Raw genomic sequence first — 25884 nt, 5'->3', positions numbered from 1 at the left:
TTTGTTCGGGCAAGGCCTCCGACATCATTTTATTTTACTAAGAACCCAATCACTCCCCTTCATTTTCTGGCAAGGGGTTCAGGGGTCGACGTCTGCGCAGCTGGGGTGGCTGGGGATTGGCGGAATCGGCATCGCATGTTTGCTCTATCAGTGATGGAGGAGGCAGGAGGTGGGTGTACCTCGAGCCAGCCCGAGGGGAGTCCAGGGGAGGAAAGAAATACCTGAAACGGCGGAGACAGAAACGAACACCACCACCAACAAAAAAAGGAAGACAAAAACCGAAAAACAACAGAAAACGAGAACAAACAACAGAACAAAAACAGAAAGATAAAAGTAGTAATTACAAGGAGGATTGGGGGGTGGGGGGGAGGACCAGACTCCGTGCTTTCAAAGGGGAAAAAGAAAAGACCATGGAAAAAAAGCTTAAATGTAGACCCAAGCAAAACACAAAAGGGAAAGAGTACAGCACAAATGTGCTGTAAATGTATTAAGGTCAGGTTTGAACTATTTGACTTTTTATGCTGTATGCCTGAAAGCCATATGACCATTAACTCTGCCAACACACAAATTGAAGTTTCCTTCCACAATAAATTTACAAACACTGCGTAATAACGCAAAAAGACGTATTTATGAGAAATTACAAAGTTCATGATTCCCAAAAAGAAAATGGTTCCAGTGAAACTTCACTGCTATCACGTGGCTGAGGCCTACAGTAAGACCTGAAAGATCGAACAGTTTGAAAACAGAGGAGGAAACATGAAGATGTGGTCTAATTTAAGAAGGGCTCACTCTCAGATCTATGGCTACGGAACCATGGGACGATGCAAATTGATAATCCTCAAAAATGCAAATGGCTATGGTCCCAGAGCACGATAACAGTAGGAGAGGCAATAAACTGGCACACTGTGAATAACACCTATTCTATGAGATATCCACGTGGGCTGAATGGAGATATTTGGTGTGGGCATTTTAAGCAAACCAAGGCTTTCCTTTGTCCATATATGTGTATACAGATCCATTCGCTCTTCCAATAGGCCAGGCCTTGGAGCAATATCCAGAACATTGAGATGCTGAACTAAAGTGCCATGGATGCACTGATTGGATTTGCATCCACAGCAGTGGGCGAGGCGTGGACTTTGATTTAGCTGCACAGCATAGCAATGATGATAGAACTACATTATTCGAACATGACGGAATCAAACTGTCTGATACTCTTCTAATCTCTGATTAACACCATAGTCAATACACAAACTGCAGATTCATTGCTTTTAGGGGAAGCAAAGTCTTTATTGTATAAATATAAATGAATCTGAAACCTACAGATTTTTTTGAAGGGATTCAGGGTGCAAGCTACACCAGATATTTTTTGCCTTGGATTCTGACCCACAAATTCCCCTCATCTTCAAAGGTTTCCTCAAGACATCTCCCCACACAGTTCTCAAACCACAAAATATGAAGAATTTCAAAAAAGATGACTGTGTGATCAGAGAATCTGACTTCCACAAAGCCCATGTGTATTCACAGATGACAGGCAACAGTAGATAGGTATTAAAATATATTTCCACCATCACAATGTCGTAGTGAGAGGGTTATGCTAACCACTATCCAACTCCCAAATTGTTTCACAGTTAATATTTTAACTTATATGTTAAAGAACTATTGATATTTCAGTGGAAAAAGCCCTGATTCAGAGTAAAATGCCTTCTTTTTAGATACTAGGGAGAGAATTCATAACAAATAAGTTAAACTCAGTTAATATACCAAACTGCTTGGGAAGGATGTCAAGGGAAGCTTGTCTGTTCCCCAAGACATAAAACACCGCAACAGCCCTGCACCTTACAGGAACCTCCTCCAGTTACAAAGCAAGGATAAACCAACCTTTTTTTTTCCCAGCCATGTCTACGAATCAGTCATGTGACACAACATCTCCTTAACTGTTGACAGACCATGTGACTGTGCAAAGAAGCAAAACCCGGGCAGGGCAAAACCCCATGTGGTACTGAGATTAGTAGTAGGCAAGTTGTAGGTGCATCTTTGGAGAGGTCAAGCGGCGCTGGGGAGGGGAAAAAGGGGTTCTCTTTCCGACCCTGTGTGCATGCAACAACCAGCAAGACAGCAAATTACTCCAACTGGCCCTGTGTCAGCTGACCTTTCTGTCTCTTTCAGTAAAGACTTAAACTCAGTTCAAGGTCCCTTGTATCACAACTCTGAAAAAAGCACTCCAACTTAGGTGCATATTCATAGATCAAATTAAACAAAAAATGTAGTCTTGCACAAGTACAAGAGAGATCACTACCAGTCCTAACCAACATGACATTGTTGAAGGTGTACATTCCTACTGTAATACAGGTTATAAAGGTCCTAGGAAAAGACTAACGAGAGGGTGCTTGTAGACTGTGAGGTACAAACAAGGGAACCAGAGGCCACGTGTGCAACAGCCTCACTCCACATTTGTGCCACCTACTGACTCCCTAATACAGAATAAAGCATGTCTTTATATCCATGAACCCTTACTGTCAGTTTAGGCCTGGAGTGCATGAATGCTACAGTTTTGTGTATTGCCTCTTGATGGAGGCCATGACACTCATGAAGTTTGAGACAAACTCAACCCAGTACAATTTTTCTTTCACCCAAGTGGATTCCACAAGACAAACCCACAGCAAATATATAGATTCAGATTTTGATCAACCAAAATCATGACACAGGCATTATGCAGTAGCAAACACACCTTCACAGCAAAGTCTCTACACACAAATGCCCTTCAAAACAGTTTTTCTGGGCATTTCAGACACTCACTTCGATAAAGTACCTGTTCTTAAACACAAGTCAGAGTTACAATCATTACTTACTATGCTCCATTTCAGAAATGTTTGTGCATTTTCAAACAGTCAAGGTTTAAAACAATGACAGTTTTAGGAAGCATTTGAAAGGAATGTCTTTAATAAGCACTTAATATTATTTTTCATGGACAAAGCACAGCAGCCTTAGAGTATTACATACCATCCATAATTCCCCATAGTTTTTAACATTTGTGTATCTGTGCATTAATATATGTGTTTCATGTTACTAGTAGCTTGGATTACTGGAAAGGAGCACATTATGTCACAACAAAAGGAATGTGACATCCCAAAATGATTAGGCTTATAGATGGTATGATCTACCCTCATTTAATTGGGACACAAAAAGTAAGATTGCGTTACAAAAAATAAAACTGACTGGCCATTAGAGATCACAAGCATCTTTGTGGTAAAAACAGACAAGAGAAGCCAAACTCACACCTGTCTTATGCTTGGCAACAGCAGGAACTCACAATGTAGACCCAATTACAAGCAAAAAAGGGGAGCCAATTTCCCTCTTCACATGCTAAGTGTGACCATCTCTGATTGGATGAGACAATCGCTTGAGAAGGACCTATGGTGAGTCACCACCATGAGGCATCTCGCGGAAGGAAAACGACTCACCCTGTCGATAATCCTGCGAACAGCGCAAGTTATTTCACTTGCTCGCCAACTGCAAGTTCTGCCTTGGTGCTCGCTCCACCCACATCACCCATATAAGGATGGATCTTTAAATCTGCCCAAGGATTCATTAGTGGCAAATCACACCACTGCCATTTACTCAATTTAAGGTGTAAACCTGACTGAGGATGACACTGTCTCTGCTGTCTGCAGGCCAAGCAGGGAGTGGTGAGAGCCTGGGACATTAGATGAACTCCACACTTGTTAATAGGCATTAACATGTTCCACACCAGCTGTTCATTCATAGTGCAAAGAGTTTGGCGACCTTAAGCCAGCGACTGCAAACTGATGCCTTGTATTGAACCTTCCTTGCATTGCAAGATATTGTCACTTTATGTGTAGACGTGTACCCCGCCCCTTAGTTTTGAAATCAGTGAATGACTGAATCTAAAAACAACAGTCTTATGTCTAATGTGTTGCCATTGTATTGTCTAAAATGAACCCAATTATCTGGCCAACATAATACAAGAACACAACTGCCTTCACAGACAGGTCTAAGTGGAGTGTGAAGTGTAAATCTCCATATAACTGCTGGTAAGCATTGTATGCTTGGCTGTACACAATCAGGGAACCCTTGGATTTATGTTTGTATGTGGAGTGATGAGTGTGACGGTAAATATCAAAACCATACATATTTACAGAAACAAAACATTTTAGAAAGGTGGCACAACATATACAACAGCCTTCCAAGCTTTCTGCTGCAACAATGGTGATTTTTGCCAAGTATGTAACAAATTTTCAAGTATTCAACATTCACACAGAAACACTATCAGCCTCTGTACCTGCTTTTACCCATAATCCACCATATGCAAATCAAGAAATTGTTCTGGACTGAACACATGGCAAAAGAAAGCAAAAAAAAAACCCATTGATTCTTACTTCATCTGCATAAACATGGCATGTTTTACTTTAGAAAATAATGTGTAAAATGCTTTTGGTGCAGTGAACATGAACCATGAACAAAACCACCGCTTCACTTGTCCGGTGACCCCTGCTGGACGCCAAGCTCTTTGCACGCGTGTTATCTCGCCATTCTCTCGTTACGGTTATCCCGTCATTCTCTCGTTACGTTATCTTGTCATTAGGATTGATGGTCAGTGCTGAGGTCCCACAAGTAAAGCAGCGCCTGTCTTCACTTTCGCTCTGAGGGGTGGGTGCAGGGGCGTGGGCAGGGAGGGGCGGGAACAGGGGGCCAGCCTCCGAGCGCCACACCTACCTTCCAGCCGACGTCCCATTCAGGGAGTTCTGGGAGCCCTGGACAGCCGACCCCACCGCGGCGTTCAGGACGCCAGGCTGACCAGACGACCCATTCACCGGGCTGCCATCGCCCTTCAGGATGCCTGTGCACTTCCAATTGTCCATGTAGTTTGCTGTGGGCGGAGGAGAAGCAGGAGAGAAGCAGTCTGAACGCTGTGCGGGAACTGATATGACTCAATACTGCTGAGGGAGGGGACACTCATAGAACAAAACTAATTTTGCACCATCACACCGAAGTTTTTCTTAACCCACGAACATCCAAAGTGAATTAAAAGTCTTGGAAAGAATGCAACTACTTCCTGCCATTTGAACGTTAAAGACTCAGTGCGGTGAGTGTAGGGAAAGACTAAAAGAAATCATGCCAATGTAGGAGGAAAATTCATTACATCTCAACACGCACAGACACACACATGCTTTCTAAAAGTCATCCATGTTAAAATCCTTGCTGAAAAACTGCACATACATGTTACTTAGAGCAATAAAAATACTGCAGTGCAGTTTGCATGCATTGTAAACTACTTTTGACACATTTAGTGTCACTACACATTACACTACACGTTCATTTGTCTGATTCAATGCGAGACTGCCAGATGCTCCTGGCGTCCGATCAGGTGGCACATACTAACCTTTCCACAGGCGTACGCAGCCATCGTCGCCAGAGGAGGCCAGCAGGGTGCTGGTGATATTCCAGCTCACACGCCACACCTGAGAGTTGTGGTTGTCAAACTGCGCAACGATCTGCACATCGAACTTGGTGGGTCCGGTGGAGCTGGTCTCCCTCCTGTCAACAACAACCATCACAATGCAGGGACTAGTGTGTCACAATGCAGGCACCAGGGGTGTCACATTTGACATTCTGTTCAATGACGAAATATTTCTTTCTTCTGTGCAGTGTACATCCTTGCCTAGGAGATTCCAGCTGGTAACAGGATGTTCTGGTGTTGTCTGCATTGCTAAACTGGCTATAAGACATATTATTCAAGACCACAACCTATCAAGAGTATTCATAACCAGCTTCCAGAATGGCAGAAACAATATCACTCAGAAGATGCTCAATGAGAGGCACACAGCGCTGAATATCTGGTCATTATCCAGAATATCGCTGGTGTCCCGATGGCTATGGGCCCAGCCATGCACAGCCATTGGTTTATTATGACACCCTGTTCCTCCTCCACTCATGCCTCAACTGGACATGAAAGGACACGAGTCATTGTGGTGATTTATGAGCTGCGTGCCTATGTGTCCAGCAGCGTGCCGATACACTCACCGCAGCGGCACCAGTTTGAAAATGCGGACATCCTTGGTCGCCACGGCAAGCACGTGGAAGGACCGGCCCAGGTTCGGGGCGAAGGCAATGTCATGGACCGGGTCCGTGACAGTCATTAGCGTCTCTGCCTTGGCATACTTCCTGGCGAGGGAGAATCAGCACGAACCATCAGCAGCGTATAAGTGACCCCTCCCCCTAGACATCCTCATTTAAACGCACTAAACGTATTTAATCCCACTGCGGCAAAGCTTCCCACAATGACACCACATTTCAAGGAAGGCTCCGTTTTAGTATCTGTGCAGCTAATTGCCTAACCCTATTAAACACACTCTGGATAAGACTGTCTGCCAAATGACTGCACGTAAATGTAAATGTGCTGGTGGCCCGTGTGTGTCCGGGTGCTGGGGCATTGGGGGAGGGGGAGCACATCGGGACAGCGGCACCCACCTTGTGTTTTCGTTGTACTCGTAGATCTGGACCTTCCCGCCGTACGTCACGTTGCCGTCATCGCTGCCGACGGCGATCATCGGAGGGTGGGCCCGGGAGCTGAAGGGCACCAATCAAAAGAGGGCTGCATTCAGGGAGCCGCCTTCATGACAACAAAGTCTACAGTTTTTTTCCCATTTGCTTCTCTTTACTTTACTTTATTTACTTCAATATTTGCTAAATTATATTTAAGGTATACTTGGATCAAATTATTTTCCAGAAAAACTACAACTGTCAAGGACTTCCTAATTAGTCCCAAGAGAGCTGGATTCAACAGAGGCCAAAGCTCTTAGGCTCAGCACACTCCTTCCTGTGGACAGCCAACATCGATAAATAGCTTCATGTTTAAAATAACTTTATATTGCAGTCAAACTGCCGCCAGGACTCGAATGCCTGGGTGCTAAACTCAGAGCCAGTTCAGCTACAGTGTTCACTTAATTAACTCTGAGCCAATCGCCAACTGCCTGGCCACCTCCGTTTGACCGTTCAACCAATGCCTTCCGCCAAGTGAGAAGGTCAAAGACTAGCAAAAGTTCTAAGAGACAGAAAACAGGTCTGACTGCTGGAGCACTCCAGGAAGAGTCAGACCCCTGTGTGATAGTGCCAATGTGGCGCTTAGCAGAGTCAGCTCCGAGATATGAGCAAGGCTATGCCAACTATTTGAATTAAAGCCAGCTGAGACTCGCCTGGGTGTGACCACCGCGAGGGCTGAATGTGTCTTGCTAGAATATCTGAAGCGCTTGTTACATTTAGACCCACGCAACTAATGCCATGACCAACAGGCAGCTGTGTGGTATGTGTTATAGTGGCATCGAGCAGCGCTCACAACCCAAAAGGCTACCAGTTCAATTCCTCAGAGGAGCACCACAATCCCACCCTTGGGCAAGACTCTTAACCAGAATAGCTTCAGTAAATATCCAGCTGTATAAATAACATGACAAAAAAAAACCTGGAGTCAGTCTGAGTGAAAGCATCTGCTAAGCAGGTGTGACGTAATGTGTAACGTAATGCAATGCAGGACGTGGCCAGCAGGGGGCACACATGAAGGCAAGCGAAGGGTGTCCCCAACCTGGAGGGGTTCCAGGAGATGCAGCTGCAGCTGAGCTTGCAGGAGATCTCATGCTGCAGCGACCACTGGCTCAGGTTCATCACGTCCGGAGCCTCATAGATCCGCACTACGCCGTCAGCCGAGCAGGTGGTCAGCACCAGGCCCATGTGCTTTGGAGCGAACTTCACGTCCGTCACCGACGTTCTGCTGTCCACCAGCGTTGTCCGCTTAATCTGCATTTATTGCAAAAAAAAAGGTTAAATAACTGACATTGTGTTTGTATTGTTGTGGTAGCCACAAGACCTTGCTGTACGTTGCTAACTGACCGGAAGAACGCTACTATTCTCACAACTAAAACCACATGACATACCAGCACAACACTCCTTTAGAACATGTTCAGTGCCAAGATGCTACAGTAATTACCATCCCTGTCTGTTCTTTTTTTCCAGGATGTAATTAGGGATCAATACATCTTTTCACTAAGTAAAAAAAAAAAAAGTTCTGATATACCAGACCTTTGTATGCACATTAATGGACTTTACCCATGATTCCAAGTGATGCAGCATTCCTACCAGGTCACGTGATATGTGTGTCAGCTACTAGACAGTTACGACAGCAAATGTTTTAAAGCCAAACCTAAAAAAAAAAACCTAAAACAAGCGAGTGGGCCTACCTTTTCTGTCCTCCTTTTGTTTGCATTTTTCCATTTTTCTCCCCACAGGCGCCCGACCGACCAGCAGGGGTCGCTGTTGCTAACCGGACCGAAGCCCCTGCCGACGTACCCACCCCTATCCCTGGTGGAACGAAAGCCAATCTTTTCCGCCTGTGGGCTCCCGGTCACTGTCGGCTAGTTACACGCCTGGGATCAAACCCAGGCCGTAGCGTTCAGTCTGCGCTCGGTATGAGTGCTTTTACCGACTGAGCCACTCGGGAGCCCCAAAGCAGACATCTTTTGTCTTAGTACCTTTAGGTGTTACTGAAAGCTGACGTCAAAATGAAGTCCACAACATTCTCACACCAGTCGTGTAAACACAAAAAGCCGTTGCGGCCGGCAATGAACCCAAGCTGTACTCACCCAGTGGCTCTGCCCACGCTGCTTGTCGTTGGACTCGCCAACGATCTCCTCCCACACGGCGGCCGTCCGGTCGAAAGAGCAGGAGGCCAGCACCTGCCCAAACTCTGGGTGTGCCCAGGTTACGCGCCACACCGACCCACTGTGGGTCTGGGGAGACAGAGAGTATACGGCTTCGTTTTCTCACCCCTCAACATGTATTATGGATGCAACAAGTTGTTGATCGTTTGGCAGCTTTGGGGCACCCTTAGATCAGGGTTCAGGGGAAAGCCTGCGACTGCACCAACCCAGTACTCTGTGTCTGAAGTGGGGCCAACCAGGCTGCATTGTTTACAGGTTTTAGTTACTCCTCAGCACTCCAAGGATCAACTTGCTATAGTGGTTAAGGAGCAGGGCTCAAAAATGAAATGTTGCTGGCTAAATTCACCACTGGGGCAGTGCTCTTGTATCCTCGGGCAAGGTACTTATCCCACAACTGCCTTAGTAAATATCCAGCTGTATACATTGATAACGCGTAAAAAATGTAATCCGTGTAAGTCACTGACTAAGTGACAATAACGTAATGTAATGTAATGTGATGGATCACTCCGCATTGGAAGCAGAGTTGCGCAAACTTCATTTAGACTCGATTGTACTCTACCCTTAATGTGAATGCACAATATAAGTTTTTTCCTTTTTTTAGGTGCAGGGAAACACAGTATAGTTACATCCTTTTGTACACATGACATGACAAGAAATAAGCTTCCCTTGAGAATGGAGCTACAATCAAATCACTTACTTTCCAGCTGGCTGTGCAATGCCATTCTCCACTTTCACTTTTGTCCCAAACCTGCAAGAAAAGCAAAAGCCAGCTGTACTGTATTTTTCCACCAAAATCTCTGTTCTAAGTGCCACTAGCAAAGACGTCAACCAAAGAGAAGTGGATTTGCCGGGATCTGTCGTGCCAAATAGCAAGGACAACAGCTATCTTAAAGTACTTCAAAAACTATGAAGAAGGTCCCAGAATGACTGAAATACTAGGTAGCCAATATAATAAAAAATGTATTATAAGTTAACACCTACACTGTATTTCGTGAAATGGTGTGCAGAACTGGCCAGGGCGTTAGTAAGCACTTGCCAGCTACTGTTAGCAAACCAGCTAACACCACATACCGCGACATCCCCACCAGAGAGCAGCTAGCTAACTCCAATCTAAGTGCATAACCGAGTCGCAGTGGGAACTCTCTGCTTGGATTGTTCATACTGGCTTTCCAAAAAGGGAGGATGTTGTAAAATAAAGTGGCAGTCAGCATAGGTTTGCGTGTTGACATTATTAAATTGCTGGAAAAATTCGCTACCTCAACTGAGGCCTACGCTATGCAACTATGTCTACATGTGCCGTACCGCAAGCTGGCTTGCCACACGGAACACTTTCATTTTGCTTTCTTATGCAGGGTATTTTATTACTCAATATCCGATTTTCCAAAATACCAAGGTAATGACCTAGGCAATTCCGAAATGATGCTAATTTGATTTACCTTAACACTTTGGTCACTAGAACAAGTCGCCATTCTCCTGCCGTGAAAATCGTAGGAAACATCGTGAATTAGATCTTTGTGATCCGCTGCAATGCTCCGGGCAACAAACATTGTAAAATGGAATGGTGCCGCCAGCTAACTGTCTCCTGTCCACTACGAGTACTTTAAAATACTAAATAAACCCTATATAGTTTTTTATAACCAACAGGCGTATATGTAGCTAGCTAACTAGAAGCTTTTGACATGTGAACGTCTGTGTTCATGTCTACATTTCTTCATTTGGCGCCTCCCTTCCAAGCACCGGGGCGGTAGCGTGGTACAGAGATCGACCACAAGGGGGCACCCAAACGCCACAAACGGAGCTAGGTACAAACTATTCAGTTTCGTTCCCGTCGCAATTATATTTCATAAGACAGCTAAATTAGCTAGAGCTCTGATCATTCATTTCCGATAACAGCATAACGGGTCTATCATGCTAGTACACACCACTCAGAATTTGCTATTTCAATTTCATTTGCAATTATTAGTTATTTTATATTAACCATAAGGCACGGATGGAACGATGAGAAATTTTTTAAAGGACTTTTTTAAAGGAGCTAGCTTGATAGCCAGCTACGCAATGTTGCCAATGATTATAGAAATTGCATCGTAAATACATGTTAAACTATACAAACATGAACTGATACGTCGTTCGTTAAGATAGGGATGGCGTGACTTTTTTCATTACACTGTAAGGACTCTCCGCCGCACTCCGTCGCTTTACCCCAAGCGTAGGTTGAACAGTGTTTGATCTCTGAAGGACCCTCTCGGTGCGCATGCGTACACAGACGTATCCGCTCACTGATCTGCTGCACAGATGCGCAGTCTGTGTCGCTGTGTTCCGGCGAATGGCTGCACAGGAGGATGTGTAGCTAGCTTAGCTACTTTGTGATTGAAGCCGTTGCCACTTAGGTAATATTAATATTTCACAACCCTGGACTTATCAAGAACTGAAAATGGACCAAGAATTTAAGGACATAGATTCAGCGGGGCGGTGGCAGAACCTGTACATTGTAAGTCATGACTGTTTTTATGCATCTGATATTTGTTCGAGAGACGTTTGAACGTCTCCACTCTCTTAGGAAGTTCCGAGGCCTGCAGCCTGACTCGGTAGCGCGCAATGTCGCCAAAACCAAAGAGCGCATGCGTTTTGTGGAGAAGCCTGCATACTGCGCATGCGGCATGCAATACCAGGAATTGCGGGAGCGCGCGTTATATTTTAAATGGAATACTGTCAGTGTCTATGATCTTGTTCGCAAGCTTTTAAAATATGTTCAATCATTAAACTTGCTCGAACAAACTAATGGACAAACTATATCTGATACTGTCTATAGATTATCAGTTGTATTATAAACGTGTTAGATAAGTAGATAACTAACGAGACATGAAGTTGGCTAACTTACCTAGCTACAGAGCATTTAGATAATGAACCGAACGATAGGTTTTTGCATCTAAACAAAAACAGTTATGCTGTCATCTAGCTAGTATATCTAGTATCCAGTCTTGACAGGTGACGAAAACTTTCATCCAATAGTTAAACTTAATGTCAGTATATAACTTGCTTTGTAGTGTAATGACATGACCTTCAAATGTAACTAACCAGGTAGCTTTAAAATGGAATTGTGGTGGGGTTTCCGGAAAACGTAGCAAGCTGGCTGCACTAGTAGTTGCAAAGCTTAGTTTCTGAGAAGTGGGGCTTTCCAAGAACACAGTGGATTCCTGAATTGAACGACAGCATCTTAGGTCTAAACAGACATGTCGTTTGAGCACAGGCTTTTGGGCTCGTCGAAGACTAGACCTAGATACTGTGGGTGTTGTGGCTGTGTCAGCTGCTCATTTTAAACGCAACTGTGTTTTCGTAAAAACCAAATAATGCCGCAATCTAACCGTAATCAAATTTATTTCCATGTCTAAAAACACATTTTGGATGCAAGTTATTCACCCTAAACTCACAAAGCAGGAAATGTCCGAAATTAGTTTCTAATAACTACATCGTAAATTCATCTTTTGAAGAAAATAACCTTATAATTATGGTATTTATTTCACCAACGTTTAATAGTGTGGAAGTACTTAGCAGTTACACTGAAAACAAGATTCATTTAAAACTATTTCTTTACAAGTATATCGTTATTTTTAAAGACAACCCTAATGATCCGATCTGTCGCCACACCTATTAAGAAAATGGGAACCAACATGATATAGACCTTTTATATTTTCTCTAAATAGACATGACTGTCCATGAGTAATCTTGTTAGGACCTGCTTCCTCCTTCTATTAATTGACGCTCATTCATGAAACACGTCTGTTAACATAATCAAGATAATCCGTGTATTGCTCCCCCTACGTCAGTGGGGGCATCAGACGGGAAGACATGTACCTTTGGTGCTTACACTGCAGCAATTCTGTTGAAGATATTTTATTGACTGAGGCTGTCATACTCAGCTCAATCAGACATTACGGAATCGAGGATACGACTCAGCCAACAATCACTTCACTTAAACAAGTCACCACTTCACAGAACAGCCTTTCACGAGAAGATGCTTATTTGCGCAAAAAAATTAAAAAGTGGTTCCTCTGAAACTAACTGGTAGGTGAGTGTTCGTGATCTAGGTCAGGCTTTTGGCCGCAGCGTTACGTTTGACTGAGGAACATCCGCTGAAGTTGAGGTCTGATTTTCAAATTCTGGTCTCAGATCATGATTCTAATACCATCACTTTAAGCCATTTAAAAGAATGGGGGGAAAAAGGAATGGAAAGGCAGTGTGTTTGGCCTGTTGCACCGCTAAGACAAAACTTTCTTCATTGCCAGAAAGGCTATAGAATTAATTTCAGGCTTCTTTTTCTGCCGAAGCAACAAATATGAATTTGTTCCTTTCACAGAAATATGTTAGATCAGAGCATTATATGTAGCCACTAGAGATGGTTGGACACATACTGTAACTGTACACTCTTGAGGGTGCTGTGTAATTGCAGTCAGTTCTCTCTTCAACATTCCTCTTGAATGTTAAGTAGAAATTTGTGACTATTATTCAAAACCAAAGTCTGTTTTTTCCCCTTTTCTCACAGGAAATTCGCAACAAGTCTCATGAATGTCCATACAAAGTGGCCAAGTTTCCCGAGAATCGGAACAGAAACAGATACAGAGATGTCAGTCCATGTAAGTGACCAAGAATGACATCATTACTTGTGTCCAACGGATAAACATGTTATTACTGTTAACGTCTTTAGAGACAGTTTCTGTCTGAAATAGTCTGTTTATCATATGCAGTTCTATTCATTTGACATTTGATGACATTATCTGAGTTAGATCTGAGTTATTTTTCTGCTTTCTAACTAATGCATAAAAAGTGCACCGCTCTGAAGATTGCTGTTTCTTTGTTCTTTTCAGATGACCACAGTCGAGTTAAACTAGAAAATTTAGAAAATGACTATATTAATGCAAGTTTGGTAGTAGTAGAAGAAGCCCAAAGAAACTACATTTTAACTCAGGTAAGGATGCCATCAACAGTCATTCAGTGCTTTTTGTCCGCTGTGACAGAACCCTGGCAGCAATATTCTGTGTCACAGAGTCACTGTGGAGGTGTGCTGGGTCGAGCGGGGATTTAACATAACTGAAGGAACAACCCTTGAGAGGGGCGTTCATTGCTAATGTGTTGTCTGGCTTTATATTTGAAGACAGTGAGCGCATTTTTTTCTCAGATGCCTCCCAGTGCATGCCTTAGCAGATCTGTACATATTAAGCTCTAGTTTCAGTCTTACATTCTCAAGACCCTCTGTTCCAGATGTTTGAATTCTCAGAACACTGAAGGTTGGCGTCTAAAGCACTGTGACAGCACGGGCAGGGCAGAGAGACCATGCACTCATTTGAGAAGACAGTTTTTTTTTTGTTTTGTTTTGTTTTTTGAATGGGGCGATTAAATTCTCAGACAGACACAATGTTAATGGTACTGTTGGTGCTTCACAAGCACAGGGGACCCCCAGACAGGAGCATTAGCATTTTATTTCTGAATTTTAGTGTGTTTCATGCAAGCCGTGTGGATTTTGTGTTTGTATCAGTTTGCAGTAAAGTATGAGTGAATGTCACTATGTTGGTGCCATAACCCTTGTAAATCTAGTTCAAAAGCAACTTTGGGTGGTACTATGAGAAAATAAAACTGTTTGGTTGGACATTCTAAGCATTTATAAATAAGTTTTTAGGACCCCTAGACCTGATGCATCAATAACAACGTCTTTTTCAAACACTTGACCCAGAAAATTTCCAATTAGTTTCAAGCTCCTCTTACATATATACTCAAGAAATACACTCAAAAGTCAGAGATTTATAAAAAAAAGTCAGAGATTTATTCGTAGGTCACGCCTCCTTACAGTTAATGCAGTTTTCGGCAGCCCGGAGGACTGAGTAATGAGCATCAGGAAGAGCGAACGCTGGCTTTCCCGAATGATTGGTGTGAGGTTTCAACCCCCCTGATAGAGTCGGCCCTGACAGTAAGCGGCTCCGCGCCGCATTGCTCAGGAGAGCCCCGGGGAGCAGCGCTCATTCGTCTGCCCGCCGCATTAAGTTGTCGCCGTAAGACAAACGCGCTTCTCGGTGGAGGCTCGCAGAGGGCTTTTTACAGGAAGAAGCCCCTTTTTGCTTCGCGGATCGGGTTTCATCTAGGAGAGCGCGTTTCGGGCAGATTCCGGCTCGTTGATGGAGGACGGCCGTTAGCAGTGTACCGGCACGTCTGCTTCTACTGAGCGCGGAGGCCACTGAAGCAGTCTGTCTGTGTTTAGTGATGAGCTCATTGTACAAAAGAGGGTCGCATTTGCGATTTCAAGAGCAAAAGAGTGTTCCGAATGCATTTGCTGTGCAAAGAATGCTTTCAAACAAAATTGTCATGTTCCTTCAAACACACACACACACACACACACACGCACATATATGTGTATGTGTATATATATATATATATATATATATATATATAATATATATGTTTATAAATATTTATGTAGGTCTGTACAAAATGTGTGTATGTGTGTATGTATTACATCTGTGAGGCATGACCGGGAATGACTATGCCTCAGTGTTATTATTAAACAGGAGAGATTCATTCATATTTCAGCAGGCGGTGGAGTTTGCTGATTGTGATTTTACCTCCGCAGGGCCCATTGAGAAACACTTGCGGTCACTTCTGGTTAATGATCTGGGAGCAGAGGACGAAAGCCGTCATAATGCTGAACAGAGTCATTGAGAAAGGATCGGTAAGTACTTAACGTCTCTCCGCTCATAAGAGCGCAAGATATTTAACAGACCACAGTCTCGCCAAGCACCCCCCAGGGTGAAAGCGCACCCGTGCTGCATGGGCTCGGACGCACATGTCAGTAATTTCGCTCACTGTACCCGAGCGTTTACTATAACAGGCGCCTGGTGGGAGACAGCCTCACAGCGCGCTGTCAACGGTCCCTGGGATGCATCTGGGAAGGAAGGAAGAGGGAATGAATGAATCACTGCTGCGGGGCGCCATGTTCGGAGGGCGCCGTGCCTCTGCACACATGGTGTGGGTGCGCAGTTTCGCCACCGCCAGGAGCCCACAGCCGTGCTTGGCGGGCAGCCAAATCAGCAGAGGCTCACCCCGTGCGGCCAGGTAGCGGCCTGCCTGGTGGGGGCACGTCCCCTCCACAGCATAGCTGACATCCTCACGGCACGTTGGTGCAAGGTTTCTGCAGTGGTGCTGCCGATTTACAGGCCGGCTGGAATTCCAAAATGTAATCTGTGTACAGTGATCCAGCCAGTGTTTACGCAAGTTCACCCACATATCCGGGCTTGAGATTTACCGGGAATTTTGAGCATTGCGTAACAGCTGGTGTGGTGGCAGGGGGGGGATAGTGTTCCTGTACCCTACTCACAGAGTGGAGACGACTGCCCATTCTATAGCAGCGGTCTCAAACCCCTCTACCTCTGCAATGTCACCCTTTCCTGGTGACTGTTGCGCACCTGGTTCCCACTGACAGGCACAGGTGATTTGGGGGGATATGGATCTCTGGAATAACTGTTAAAAACCACTGAACCACAGGCTAATGCTACAGTTGCTGGATGGAAAAGAAGACCAAGCTGTATAGCACACTAGTGCAGACCGTCCATCTGGTTATACATTTATCATTTTGATATGCTGATGTGATCCTGTCATTTAAAGACCTGGGGGTGGGTGAGCCAGCAAAATGAATGAGGTGTTCTTGGGATGGTAGCGTACTGAGTAATCTCTTGTCAGGCTTGAACGAAACCCTTTCGTTTTGGGTGAAGAATAGGAGATCATGGAAAGTGAGTGTTTAGTTTCAGAATGACTGAGGTTTTTGGTGAGTAATGATGCGGGCCCACTTTGCTGTGATGTAACTTGCCCCAAGTGAGGAAACCATTCTGGATCTGAGCCCACGCCAACTCAGTGGTGAGCCATGGAACTGGCTCTTCAAAAGGCACAAGCCTATGAATCAGCTCACAGATTTGACATGACATTTTCCCACATGTAGCCGGGGAGGGTGAACAAGCTGTGAATTTTTAGTCCTTTCCACATTCAACAAGCCTTCAGCCTGAGAATTCCAAAAACTGACTACCCTTACATGCCAGAGGCTGATACCATGAGAGAATTGGTAACTTGCTGGTGTTGGTTCAGAGCTCACCAGGCAAATCTGTTTTGGCCCACAGTGTGTTGCAGTATGTGAAAATGGAGTGCAAAAATGGTGGCAAACAAGGTTCAGTCTTGTCAGATTGCCCAGCTATCACTTCTCCTTTAGGCTTCCTAGTAAACACCATTTAAACCAAACAAACATGAAATATTAGTAACTAGAATGTAAAGTAGACTCCTATGAGCTCTGTGATTGGCTACTCCAACTAGTGTTTATGACACACAATGGTGCACAGCCACCAGCTCAGAGGTGGCTTTAACCCACCTCACAGGCAGCATCACAGCCAACTAGATGCAAACATAGCTGGGGGGGGGCCCTCCCCTTTGCAGAGGAACTTACATATGTGAAAATTTTTACATATTATCCATTTATGCAGCTGGATATTTGCTAAGGCTCTTCTGGTTGAGTACAGCAGTGGCCCTCTGGGAAATCAAACAGAGAACCTTTGTAAGAACGTACCTTTTGTTGCTGTATGAAAAGAGTTCTAGTATCCTGTGACTCGTCCTGACAGAAGAGAGACACAAGTCTGAACTCTCATTGATAAAATAATCTCTCCTTTGCCAGTCCAATGGTCTTGGGAGGTGTGTCAAAATGGTATCATTTTATTTAGTTTGCCATCTTTTTCTCAGCCCAGCAGTGTTCCTTGTTCTGCATTGAAGGAGAGTGATTGTACATAACTGCGGTCTCATCAGACATCATGTGACAAATTATTGGAGTTAAGCTCTCTGCTGTCAGCCCAGAAGTTTTTGACAGTAGAATCTGTCTGTCAGAAGCAGCCAGGGCTGGTTTTCTCACTGGTGTGTGGTTGTCGTGGTTTCACAGGAGAAATGTGCGCAGTACTGGCCGACACAGGAGGAGGGGGAGATGTCTTTCAGGGACACGCGCTTCATCGTGACGCTGCTGTCAGAGGACGTGAAATCCTACTACACCACACGAGTGCTGCAGCTGCAAAACACAGATGTGAGTCATTATTGTGTGTGTGTGTGTGTGTGTGTGTGTGTGTGTGCGTGTGTGCATGTGCATGGGTTTTTAAATATTTCATAATTTAAGGCCTCAGGTGAGTATTCTATATAGCAACTGAATTCATGTAACAACCTGTATGTGTTTCAATGGAAGAAAAATGTATCATGGTGGCATTCCAGTACTGGGGTCACAGCAATCTTTATCTCTTGAGAATGACAGCATCCTGGTTGATCACATCTGACTGAAGTTTCTGATTGATTAGTAATTGATTCTAGAAAGGGTTTCATGGGCTGAATATGATTTTAGGGGTATGAATGACAGGCTTGGGGGCTTGTGACCGTTCCTCACTTGGCTCTCTTGTGTCCTTGCGTTCAGACAGGAGAGACCAGAGAGATCTTTCACTTTCATTACACCACGTGGCCTGACTTTGGCGTTCCAGAATCCCCTGCCTCCTTCCTCAACTTCCTGTTCAAGGTACGAGAGTCGGGCTCCCTGGGGACAGAGCATGGGCCCGCGGTGGTGCACTGCAGCGCTGGGATCGGTCGGTCGGGGACGTTCTCACTGGTGGACACCTGTCTCGTCCTGGTAAGCCCCACCATTGGCTGTTGGCCATGTCCCTTCATGTATTCTGAAGGTGCCTTGAGTGTAGTTTTTAAATTAAGTTTTGAAATCTGTCCGTTTGGGGTTGGCTACCACAGTAAATTATTATTCGCCCTCCGGGGAATGAACATGCATCTTTAAAGGAAGGCTTTCTTCCTTTTCACTTTGTCATTCTTCAAAGCCATTCCCACAGTAGAAGTTGTTGAATCTGGTGTACTGGCAGATCACTTGAGGGTTTGCCACTGGTCTACTGCTGATTAGTAAAAACGAATCCCTTGTCATTTGGACAGATGGAAAAGAGGAAAGACCCCTCGACTGTGGACATTCAGCAAGTCCTGCTTGACATGAGGAAGTACCGCATGGGGCTGATCCAAACCCCTGACCAGCTCCGCTTCTCCTACATGGCTGTCATTGAGGGTGCCAAGTGCATCATGGGAGACGATTCTATGCAGGTACTGGGTGGGGAGTATTGCCTGGCTGCGAGTATTGCTTTCACCATACAGATGAGAAAATGTGCCTACCGGTATGAATTTTAAAATTCAGATGAATTGTTGCGTAGGGAGTTCAGTTGTGTCTACAACAAGCGCAGACTGCCCTCCCTGTTATATGGCAGGAAAAACAGTGGAATATTACCATTCATGCCCGTTGGGTTTTACCAGCAAGAAATATGTCAAATTTGAATTCAGATATATGAATTGAGAGGCACTGAAAGCTGGTGTTTTTTCTGTGTGTGTAGAGTCTGGGTGGGGCTGAAGGCAGATGTGTTTCCTGTGTAAACAGACAGTGGGTGGAGTTTAAGACTGATGTGTTTCTTGTGTTCGGAAGCAGAGGGAATAGCTGAAGGCAGTTGGGTGGGGTTTAAAGTCTATGCACTTCTTGTGTGCAGAGGCAATGGCGGGAGCTCTCCAACGAGGACCAGGAACCGGTGTTGGAGTCGTCCCCTTCTCCACAGCCCCCCAAGCCCCCCAGGCGCCCCACAGATAAATTCAACGGGAACAGAGCACCCCACCTGGAGGAGGGGGGTGACCCTGAGTTGGACAGGACAGAGGGGGCAGACGTAGCAGGAAAGGAGGAGGATGTGGGCGAGAACAGGGTGAAGTAAGTACAGCATGCCCATGTTCCCACCATACATTCTCCACCCAAACAACGAGATCTGCATCATTCCATCGCCACACAAACGACAACCTGTACAAAGATCTGCCGTGTATGATAACCAGGCAAACAACAGCTGTTACATATGTGTCACAAACGCTCTATCTCGCTCTATACTCCGTCTCATATCATGATTACGTCATCATAAATACATTTTTCATCACAATGTAAGACGGTGAATGATTGCTTTTGGCGCCCACTCTTTCAACACCGTTTCAGCTTATCTCCCACCCTTTTGATTTGGCTCCCCTGCTGAGCACACCTGAACCGCGTGATACAAGCAAGCTGCCGGAACGTAGGCTGCACACCTGCGCCTCGCAAGTATAACGGTCTCATGTTTGGTTTCCCACAGCCTGAGGAAGAGGCACAGGGAGGAGAGGATAGCCAGCACTGTGCAGAAGCTACAGCAGATGAAGCAGAGACTGAACGACTCGGAGAGGAAGAAAGAAAGGTGGCTATACTGGAAACCTCTTCTCTTTAATGTAGGGGCCGGCGCTGCCGTGGCGGTTGGATTGTACGTGTGCTGGGGCATCTTCTCCCAGTAAAGTGACTGCTGGGATTTGTTTGCACACAGACTTTTCTCTCTCTTTCCCTTTTTTTTTCTTCTATTTTTGCACCAGTACCTGAATGAGGGTACGTTTTACTCTGCGCTGGCTGGCTGTGCATAACCAGAGTGTGTTTCTCAAGGTATGCAGCAGTCTGTTAGCGCATTAGATGAAAAAGGATTATTCGATGTAAGATCGCAGCCGTAACATCTCAGGATCTTTTTTTTTTGTTTTGATTTTTTGGGTGCAGGCGCATTCATCACAAAATGTACTGACTGTCGGCTGTCTGTGTGTGTGTTTGAAAGACATTTTAGAGTTGAGTTCCAGTCAGAATCCTGAGTGGGAAGGCTCTACTCAGTATTGCTGATTCTGTGATGAAAACAGTTTGTTTTTCAGGGGAAAATTGAACGTGCTTGCATGCGCCATAAAGAAGTGTTTCACAGAACAGTTAACGTTCTTCCAAAACAATTTGTGAGAAAGAGGGAAAGGACCAAATGTAACCGGATTCGGCTAAGCTTGCCGTTTTCCCAAGAAATGCCCACTCTCACGCTGCCCGGTCACAGACACTGGAGTGACAACGCAGAGAGCCAAGCCGGCCGTCACTTCTTCCGTTGGCACTTTTCGTTCACCCGAGAACAGCCGTTCCGGGAAGGCTTGAATGACGGACAGATATGGTAGGGGGGAGACGGGGCTTTATTTTTTTCTGATTGGATGGACGAGTTCACGGCCTGTGACTGGGTGGGCGGGGAACGAGGCGGCACTTGCAGCCCACTGGTTGGGCAAACCAGCAGCTAAACTGGTCATGTAATTTCACGATGAAGGCCGAAAGTTTGCCCCTATGGCTCTTGTGTCCTTCACTTGTTTCTGCGAAGGGCTTTGGGTGAAATATCCCGAGAGGGAGATCAGAACAATGGCCTAGACAAGAGAGCATACGGGACAATACTTTTTGTTGGATTCTACTCACAGTATTATCTGGTTTGTTATATTTCAGCTGTTTTTGAGTATATTTTTGTATGATTTATTAGACCCTATCGTCAAGCCTCTGGTAGGTGCTTGCATCCGAAACGCTTGAGACTTGAAGTACCGGCAATTCACATGATGTCATTTGTAGGAGCCCCATTCGATGACCCTGCCAGTCTCCACCGCTAGCAGTCTGGCCATGTGGGGAAAACTACGCATGCAGTCCATGCTGAGAAAGAGCTCATGATTGCATTGTACATCTTCGCCTTCGGTGGTAACTTCTGCAGTACACTGGGACCAAAGGTATCTGGAACAACCGTGAATGTGAATGAAATTTGACGTGACAATGGCAATGGAACGGTAATGGATACTGGTGAGCGGTGACTCACTGATTTCATCAAAGTGCATTTCCCCTATACATATGCGTCGGTGACCGCTGGTACACCCAGAAGGCGGTCCGTGAAGCCATTGATAACCAATGATGGTGCAAAGCTGTAGGCTTTTCAGACGCATACTGTTGTGTTAAGATTATAGTGTTTATGTGCACTGTAGCTGGCCGTGAATGAGGGACGCAGAAGCCCAGCCTTTCAAAGCAGAGGCTGGGTAGGGTGGGGTTGATGTTCACTTGGTCTTGCCTCCACGTTTAGTGTGTAGTTTATGGCAACATTTTTTATCGTCTTCCAGAAACGTAAGGTTTTTTGTTTTTGTTTTTTTAGTTTGATGCAAGCACTTATATATTGTTCATCAAAACCTGAATACAACCATCATGAATGTTCCCTTTATCTGTGTGCCTTCAGGAGAATATGTTAAGTTGCTTCCATTATGTGATGTAGACAGCTGTTGATGTTAGAGGAATTTATTGTTACTATTATTATTATTATTATTATTATTATTATTAACATTATTAGAATATATGTTCAACAGTTCTGAAACCTACCCTGATCCAAAACCAAAGGCTTAGATTAGTCAACCTGTTTGTCCAGCCAGCCAGTGGGGGCTCTCGGGGGGAACAGCCAGTCTTTTCCCTACCCCACCCCACTTGGCCATTGTAATAGGCTTTCATGTTTATAGTGATTGAAATGGAAACCAGCATGGAGACTTTTTTGCATGGCAGCATTGGAAGAGCCCCAGCAGTGTAGTTACATTGAAAGAACTGTAGCAGAACTTTGCAGGAGCAATGCACACCGGTGCCACAGGCTGAGTCTGACCATGCATTGAACACGTCGATCACTCACGCCGAGCTCGGGCTGTGAATAGCAGCAGCGCGTTGTGACCGTGTGCAGATCCCTCAACCAGCTGAATCATGCGTCTCAATCAACTCAGCACTCGGCCCTCAGCCCAGCGAGAGAACTATTTCATACCAGCTGTTAAGGATGGAACCACCTCCCATCACATCAGTCCTCTCATGCTTTCTCCAGTGATTAAAATGAGTTTTGTGCACTCCTTAAAGCTGCAGTAAAGACAGCACACAGCCAGTTAGACAAGCAAAGTGTCTTTTCTTTCATTCAAGAGGGGGGGTTCTTTCTGTGCAATAATGGCTGTGTGCGGTCGGGACATCCTGTGACCCTCCGATCGCAGACGGTTGACGCCCGTCAGATCTCGACTCTGCGCGACTCCTGTGAGCCGTCGCAGCCCAGCCTGCGCGAGCCGCGCCGAACGTCTTACCGCTTCCACTTCCAGCAGAGACAGCTGCGGGAACTGCAGATCCAGCTTATTTTTGGAATGCAAATGGCGGAACTGAGACGCGATTGAGTGCAGCTGGGGATTTCGCGTGGAATTCAGAGGGTATCATTCCAACAATCACCCTCTTTTTCTAACTTCTTTTAAATGGTGGCAGCTTAAGTCTATTATCCCTTTACTGCAAACTTTTAAAATTGGTTAATTTTCAGTGGAGTCTGGGAGGCACCATACCTAATTGAAGTAGGAAATCGCTGTGCGCTAGTGTTGTAAGTCTGCTACATAGCTTAGACAGTTAACAGCAGTGCATTGTGGTGGCATGGTACTTGACACAAATGCAGACAATGGTTTTAGGTCCGTTAGTTGCCAACTAAATGGGGAAGAGAAATTTCAAAGGGTAAAACTGACCAGACAAAACACCAGAAATCTACTGGCATCGTTACCTCTCAGCCAAAAGAGAATGCAACAGATATTACACAAATATGAACTGAAAATAAATATTTTAAGACATAGCCTATATCCTTTTTGGTGTTCCCAGAAACCAGCACTTGTTTGCTTCCTGTAGTTTGTGTGTTGGGTCATTACAGTGTCCCACATATAAGTTTCTTAAACACACAAGTATTTGGTTATCAGTATTTTTCATTCAGAATCCTGACTCTCTCTGTCTCCTCCTTTCTACAATTGTAAGCATTGTTGGCTTTAAAAGAGGGCTTTGTGGAGCTGATCCGAAAATATGAGTGTGCTGCTTGTGGACAGAGAGGCTCTGGTCAAGTCCAAGGACCCCATCCCGTCGCTGCATTCCAGAGCCGATTCAGTGACAAATCACAACACAGGGAATGGACATTTATATTGGTGCTTCCCAGTCCTGGTCCTGGAATGAAAACCACCCAGCTGAGATCTCACTTATTTAGACTTGATTGAGCTGTTATCTGACCATTGATCTCTTTTTGACATCACTGAATTTATCCAGGTAGAAATAATTGGTGAAGAAAACGTGCTGTCAGAGATGTTTCTGTTTACAGGAGGATAAAGTTGTTCATTAAACATGTTTTTATGATTATCTGCCCTTTCGAAAAAATTTGGTGCGCCTGTGTCAGTTTGGCATAATTCTCTTTTCTAAGCCCTGACAAACCACTCAGATGGACTCAGATGAATAGAAGTAACTTCCAGGAAGACATGTCACTTGTGTCCTTCTCTTAGAACAAACCTGGACAGCAAACAGCAGGCATTGAGTGATGTTGCCCAGATCAGTATTCATTTATCAGCTTGATCAAACCTTTATTAATCATTTGTAAGCTCAGGGCTAGAGATGAGAGACACTGAGTTAGCGGACTCTGCAATCTGCTTTTCCACATGATGTCACACCTCTGATCTAATTATTCATATAAAACGGCTGCACATTTTCATTTTGGGTCAATCTGGGACGCAGCACACATGCTTGCCTACGTACTATTGAGGATATTAGAACTAGTGTGGCATAGACAGGTGAGCAGTTACAATTCTATAACTGGGAAATCTGCCATTAGAATCCAGCAGGGGAAAGTCTTTCTGAAGACCCAGGTCCCGTGAGCACATGGGATACTTGGGAGACTGTGCTCTGGAACGTAGCAAAGGGCGGGTTCACTCTCTTAGCCAGTGCATCTTCCTCCTCTGTGTTTGCAACATACCGGACAATGGAGTGCCCAAGACCAACAGGAGCCGAACGCGCTCACTGCTTATCCAGCCCTTTCATTTGATGCCTCTCGGCACAATGTGTTGGTTAGGTTTCAAGGAAGGTCCCGGTCGCTCCACCCACCGGTCATTCATCTGTGTGTCACCGCTGTGAAACCAGACAGCCGGTCACCTGCTCCCCTCCTCTAATGGTGCACTTTAGGAAAAAAACCTGTACTGTATACAAAAGTCCACTGATGCTGGATCAACATCCCGATGTTCTGACTATCGTGGTGCTAACCGCTCTACTCGCGGTGCACTTGATAGATGCGATTTGTGAACACCGTTTATTTGCTTGTTTTTTTTCTCTTCCTCTTTCTCTTTTCCTTTATAGCAGACTCCTTTAAGTTAACCAAAGTGTTATATATATGGTCATTCTTAACCAACCGTTGGTAGGGGGTGGGGACGATGTGCAAATTTGTGTGGCAATGGGTGGATGAGAAGTTCTGATGCCAAAGCGGTTGGACAGCAATGTGCGCTGGTGCGCTCAGGTGGGCTGACTAGCGCTCCAGTGGCTGCCGTATGGCCTGCTGCGAAGGCCCCCAGGGGGCCCCTCTTGTGCTCTGCCTGCTTGTGAATTTCACAGGAAAAAAGCATGACCTTGTTAAGTTGCTGGTCCTGTTTGTGTATTAATACTTTTAGCTGCACCCTCCCCCTCCTCCTCCCCTTCCCCCTTCCCCCCTAATTTTCAGTTTTGTAAGCTTGTTTTTTGTATTTAATAAATGTGTTAGAAATAACAGCTTCATCTGTGTGGTTTTTTTCCCTAAAGCTTCAGAAATGAACTTTTCTTTTTTAAGCTCTGCTGTAGAACCTTTGGCTATCTTTTGCTTTTTTATTGCTCCCTAAAGAATAAAAGGTTTGGGTGAATTGAACCAAAGGGTCATTGGTTCTTGTTGCTTTTGTGTGGGGTGCTCTCAGTTCTGACTCTGAGATGACACTCTTCAGCTGTAGCTAAAGCCTTGGTAGGCTCCCCATAGCCTATAAGACCTTCTACTGGTGCCCTTGAACAAGAATTTGAAGCAACTCCCAAGTGGTGTATCATGCTATGTTCATGACCTCAACAGTAACAACCTTAAGAGTAGTGCCATATTACATTGGAACCCAGGGACTAAATATATATTTGGTGTAAATGTGATGTTAGTCATACTTCACAGGGCTATACTAAATCTTCCTCAAGTCTGGCAAGAGCGTGTGTTTCAGTTCGAAATGCCTGAGGTGCAATTCAGTTACCATAATCAAATATCAAACATCTGACCACTGGGACGAGAGAGCCTAGGTTTGAGAAGAGCCTGGAGGGAGAAAATGTCTGGTGTATTGCCTGTTCTGAGTTTCAAGTGAAAATACTGAGAGGGACAGCAATAAAGCAAATGTTGTAACTGTTAAGTTAAAAAGGCTTCATTAATTTGGCATATGC

At 44.9% G+C, this 25884-nt stretch overlaps 2 protein-coding genes across 2 annotated transcripts in view; one reads left to right on the top strand and one right to left on the bottom strand.

Moving 5' to 3' along the window:
- cep192 (centrosomal protein 192) overlaps positions 1 to 10444 on the bottom strand; it is a 46448-nt gene extending 36004 nt beyond the window's left edge. Inside the window, exons 1-9 of the mRNA XM_036539586.1 lie at positions 10166 to 10444; positions 9427 to 9477; positions 8652 to 8798; positions 7598 to 7809; positions 6490 to 6588; positions 6043 to 6183; positions 5402 to 5556; positions 4735 to 4888; positions 2810 to 2814 (exon numbers count right to left, since the gene is read on the bottom strand). Of these exons, the coding sequence (XP_036395479.1) occupies positions 2810 to 2814; positions 4735 to 4888; positions 5402 to 5556; positions 6043 to 6183; positions 6490 to 6588; positions 7598 to 7809; positions 8652 to 8798; positions 9427 to 9477; positions 10166 to 10276 (1075 nt within the window). The 5' untranslated portion in view covers positions 10277 to 10444. The remainder of the gene's footprint in view (positions 1 to 2809; positions 2815 to 4734; positions 4889 to 5401; positions 5557 to 6042; positions 6184 to 6489; positions 6589 to 7597; positions 7810 to 8651; positions 8799 to 9426; positions 9478 to 10165) is intronic.
- Positions 10445 to 11042: 598 nt separating this feature from the next.
- On the top strand, positions 11043 to 25145 carry LOC118784722 (tyrosine-protein phosphatase non-receptor type 2-like). Its single transcript, XM_036539112.1, has 9 exons — positions 11043 to 11217; positions 13270 to 13360; positions 13592 to 13692; positions 15346 to 15444; positions 17686 to 17823; positions 18202 to 18411; positions 18717 to 18878; positions 19313 to 19524; positions 19931 to 25145. Exons 1-9 carry the CDS (start codon positions 11161 to 11163, stop codon positions 20121 to 20123), a joined length of 1263 nt encoding a protein of 420 aa, XP_036395005.1. The 5' UTR covers positions 11043 to 11160; the 3' UTR covers positions 20124 to 25145.
- The last annotated feature ends 739 nt before the right edge of the window (positions 25146 to 25884 follow it).

This window comes from Megalops cyprinoides, chromosome 10 (assembly GCF_013368585.1).
Source record: "Megalops cyprinoides isolate fMegCyp1 chromosome 10, fMegCyp1.pri, whole genome shotgun sequence".
Lineage (NCBI taxonomy): Eukaryota > Metazoa > Chordata > Actinopteri > Elopiformes > Megalopidae > Megalops > Megalops cyprinoides.
This window is presented reverse-complemented; position numbering and strand designations above follow the sequence as displayed.

Excerpts from the sequence above, each read along its gene's own strand:
- LOC118784722 (XM_036539112.1), top strand. The coding sequence starts at position 11,161 with ATGGACCAAGAATTTAAGGACATAGATTCAGCGGGGCGGTGGCAGAAC. Across the intron at positions 15,445-17,685 it reads GAGTCATTGAGAAAGGATCG|GAGAAATGTGCGCAGTACTG; the intron begins GTAAGTACTTAA and ends GTGGTTTCACAG. Across the intron at positions 19,525-19,930 it reads GTGGGCGAGAACAGGGTGAA|CCTGAGGAAGAGGCACAGGG; the intron begins GTAAGTACAGCA and ends GGTTTCCCACAG.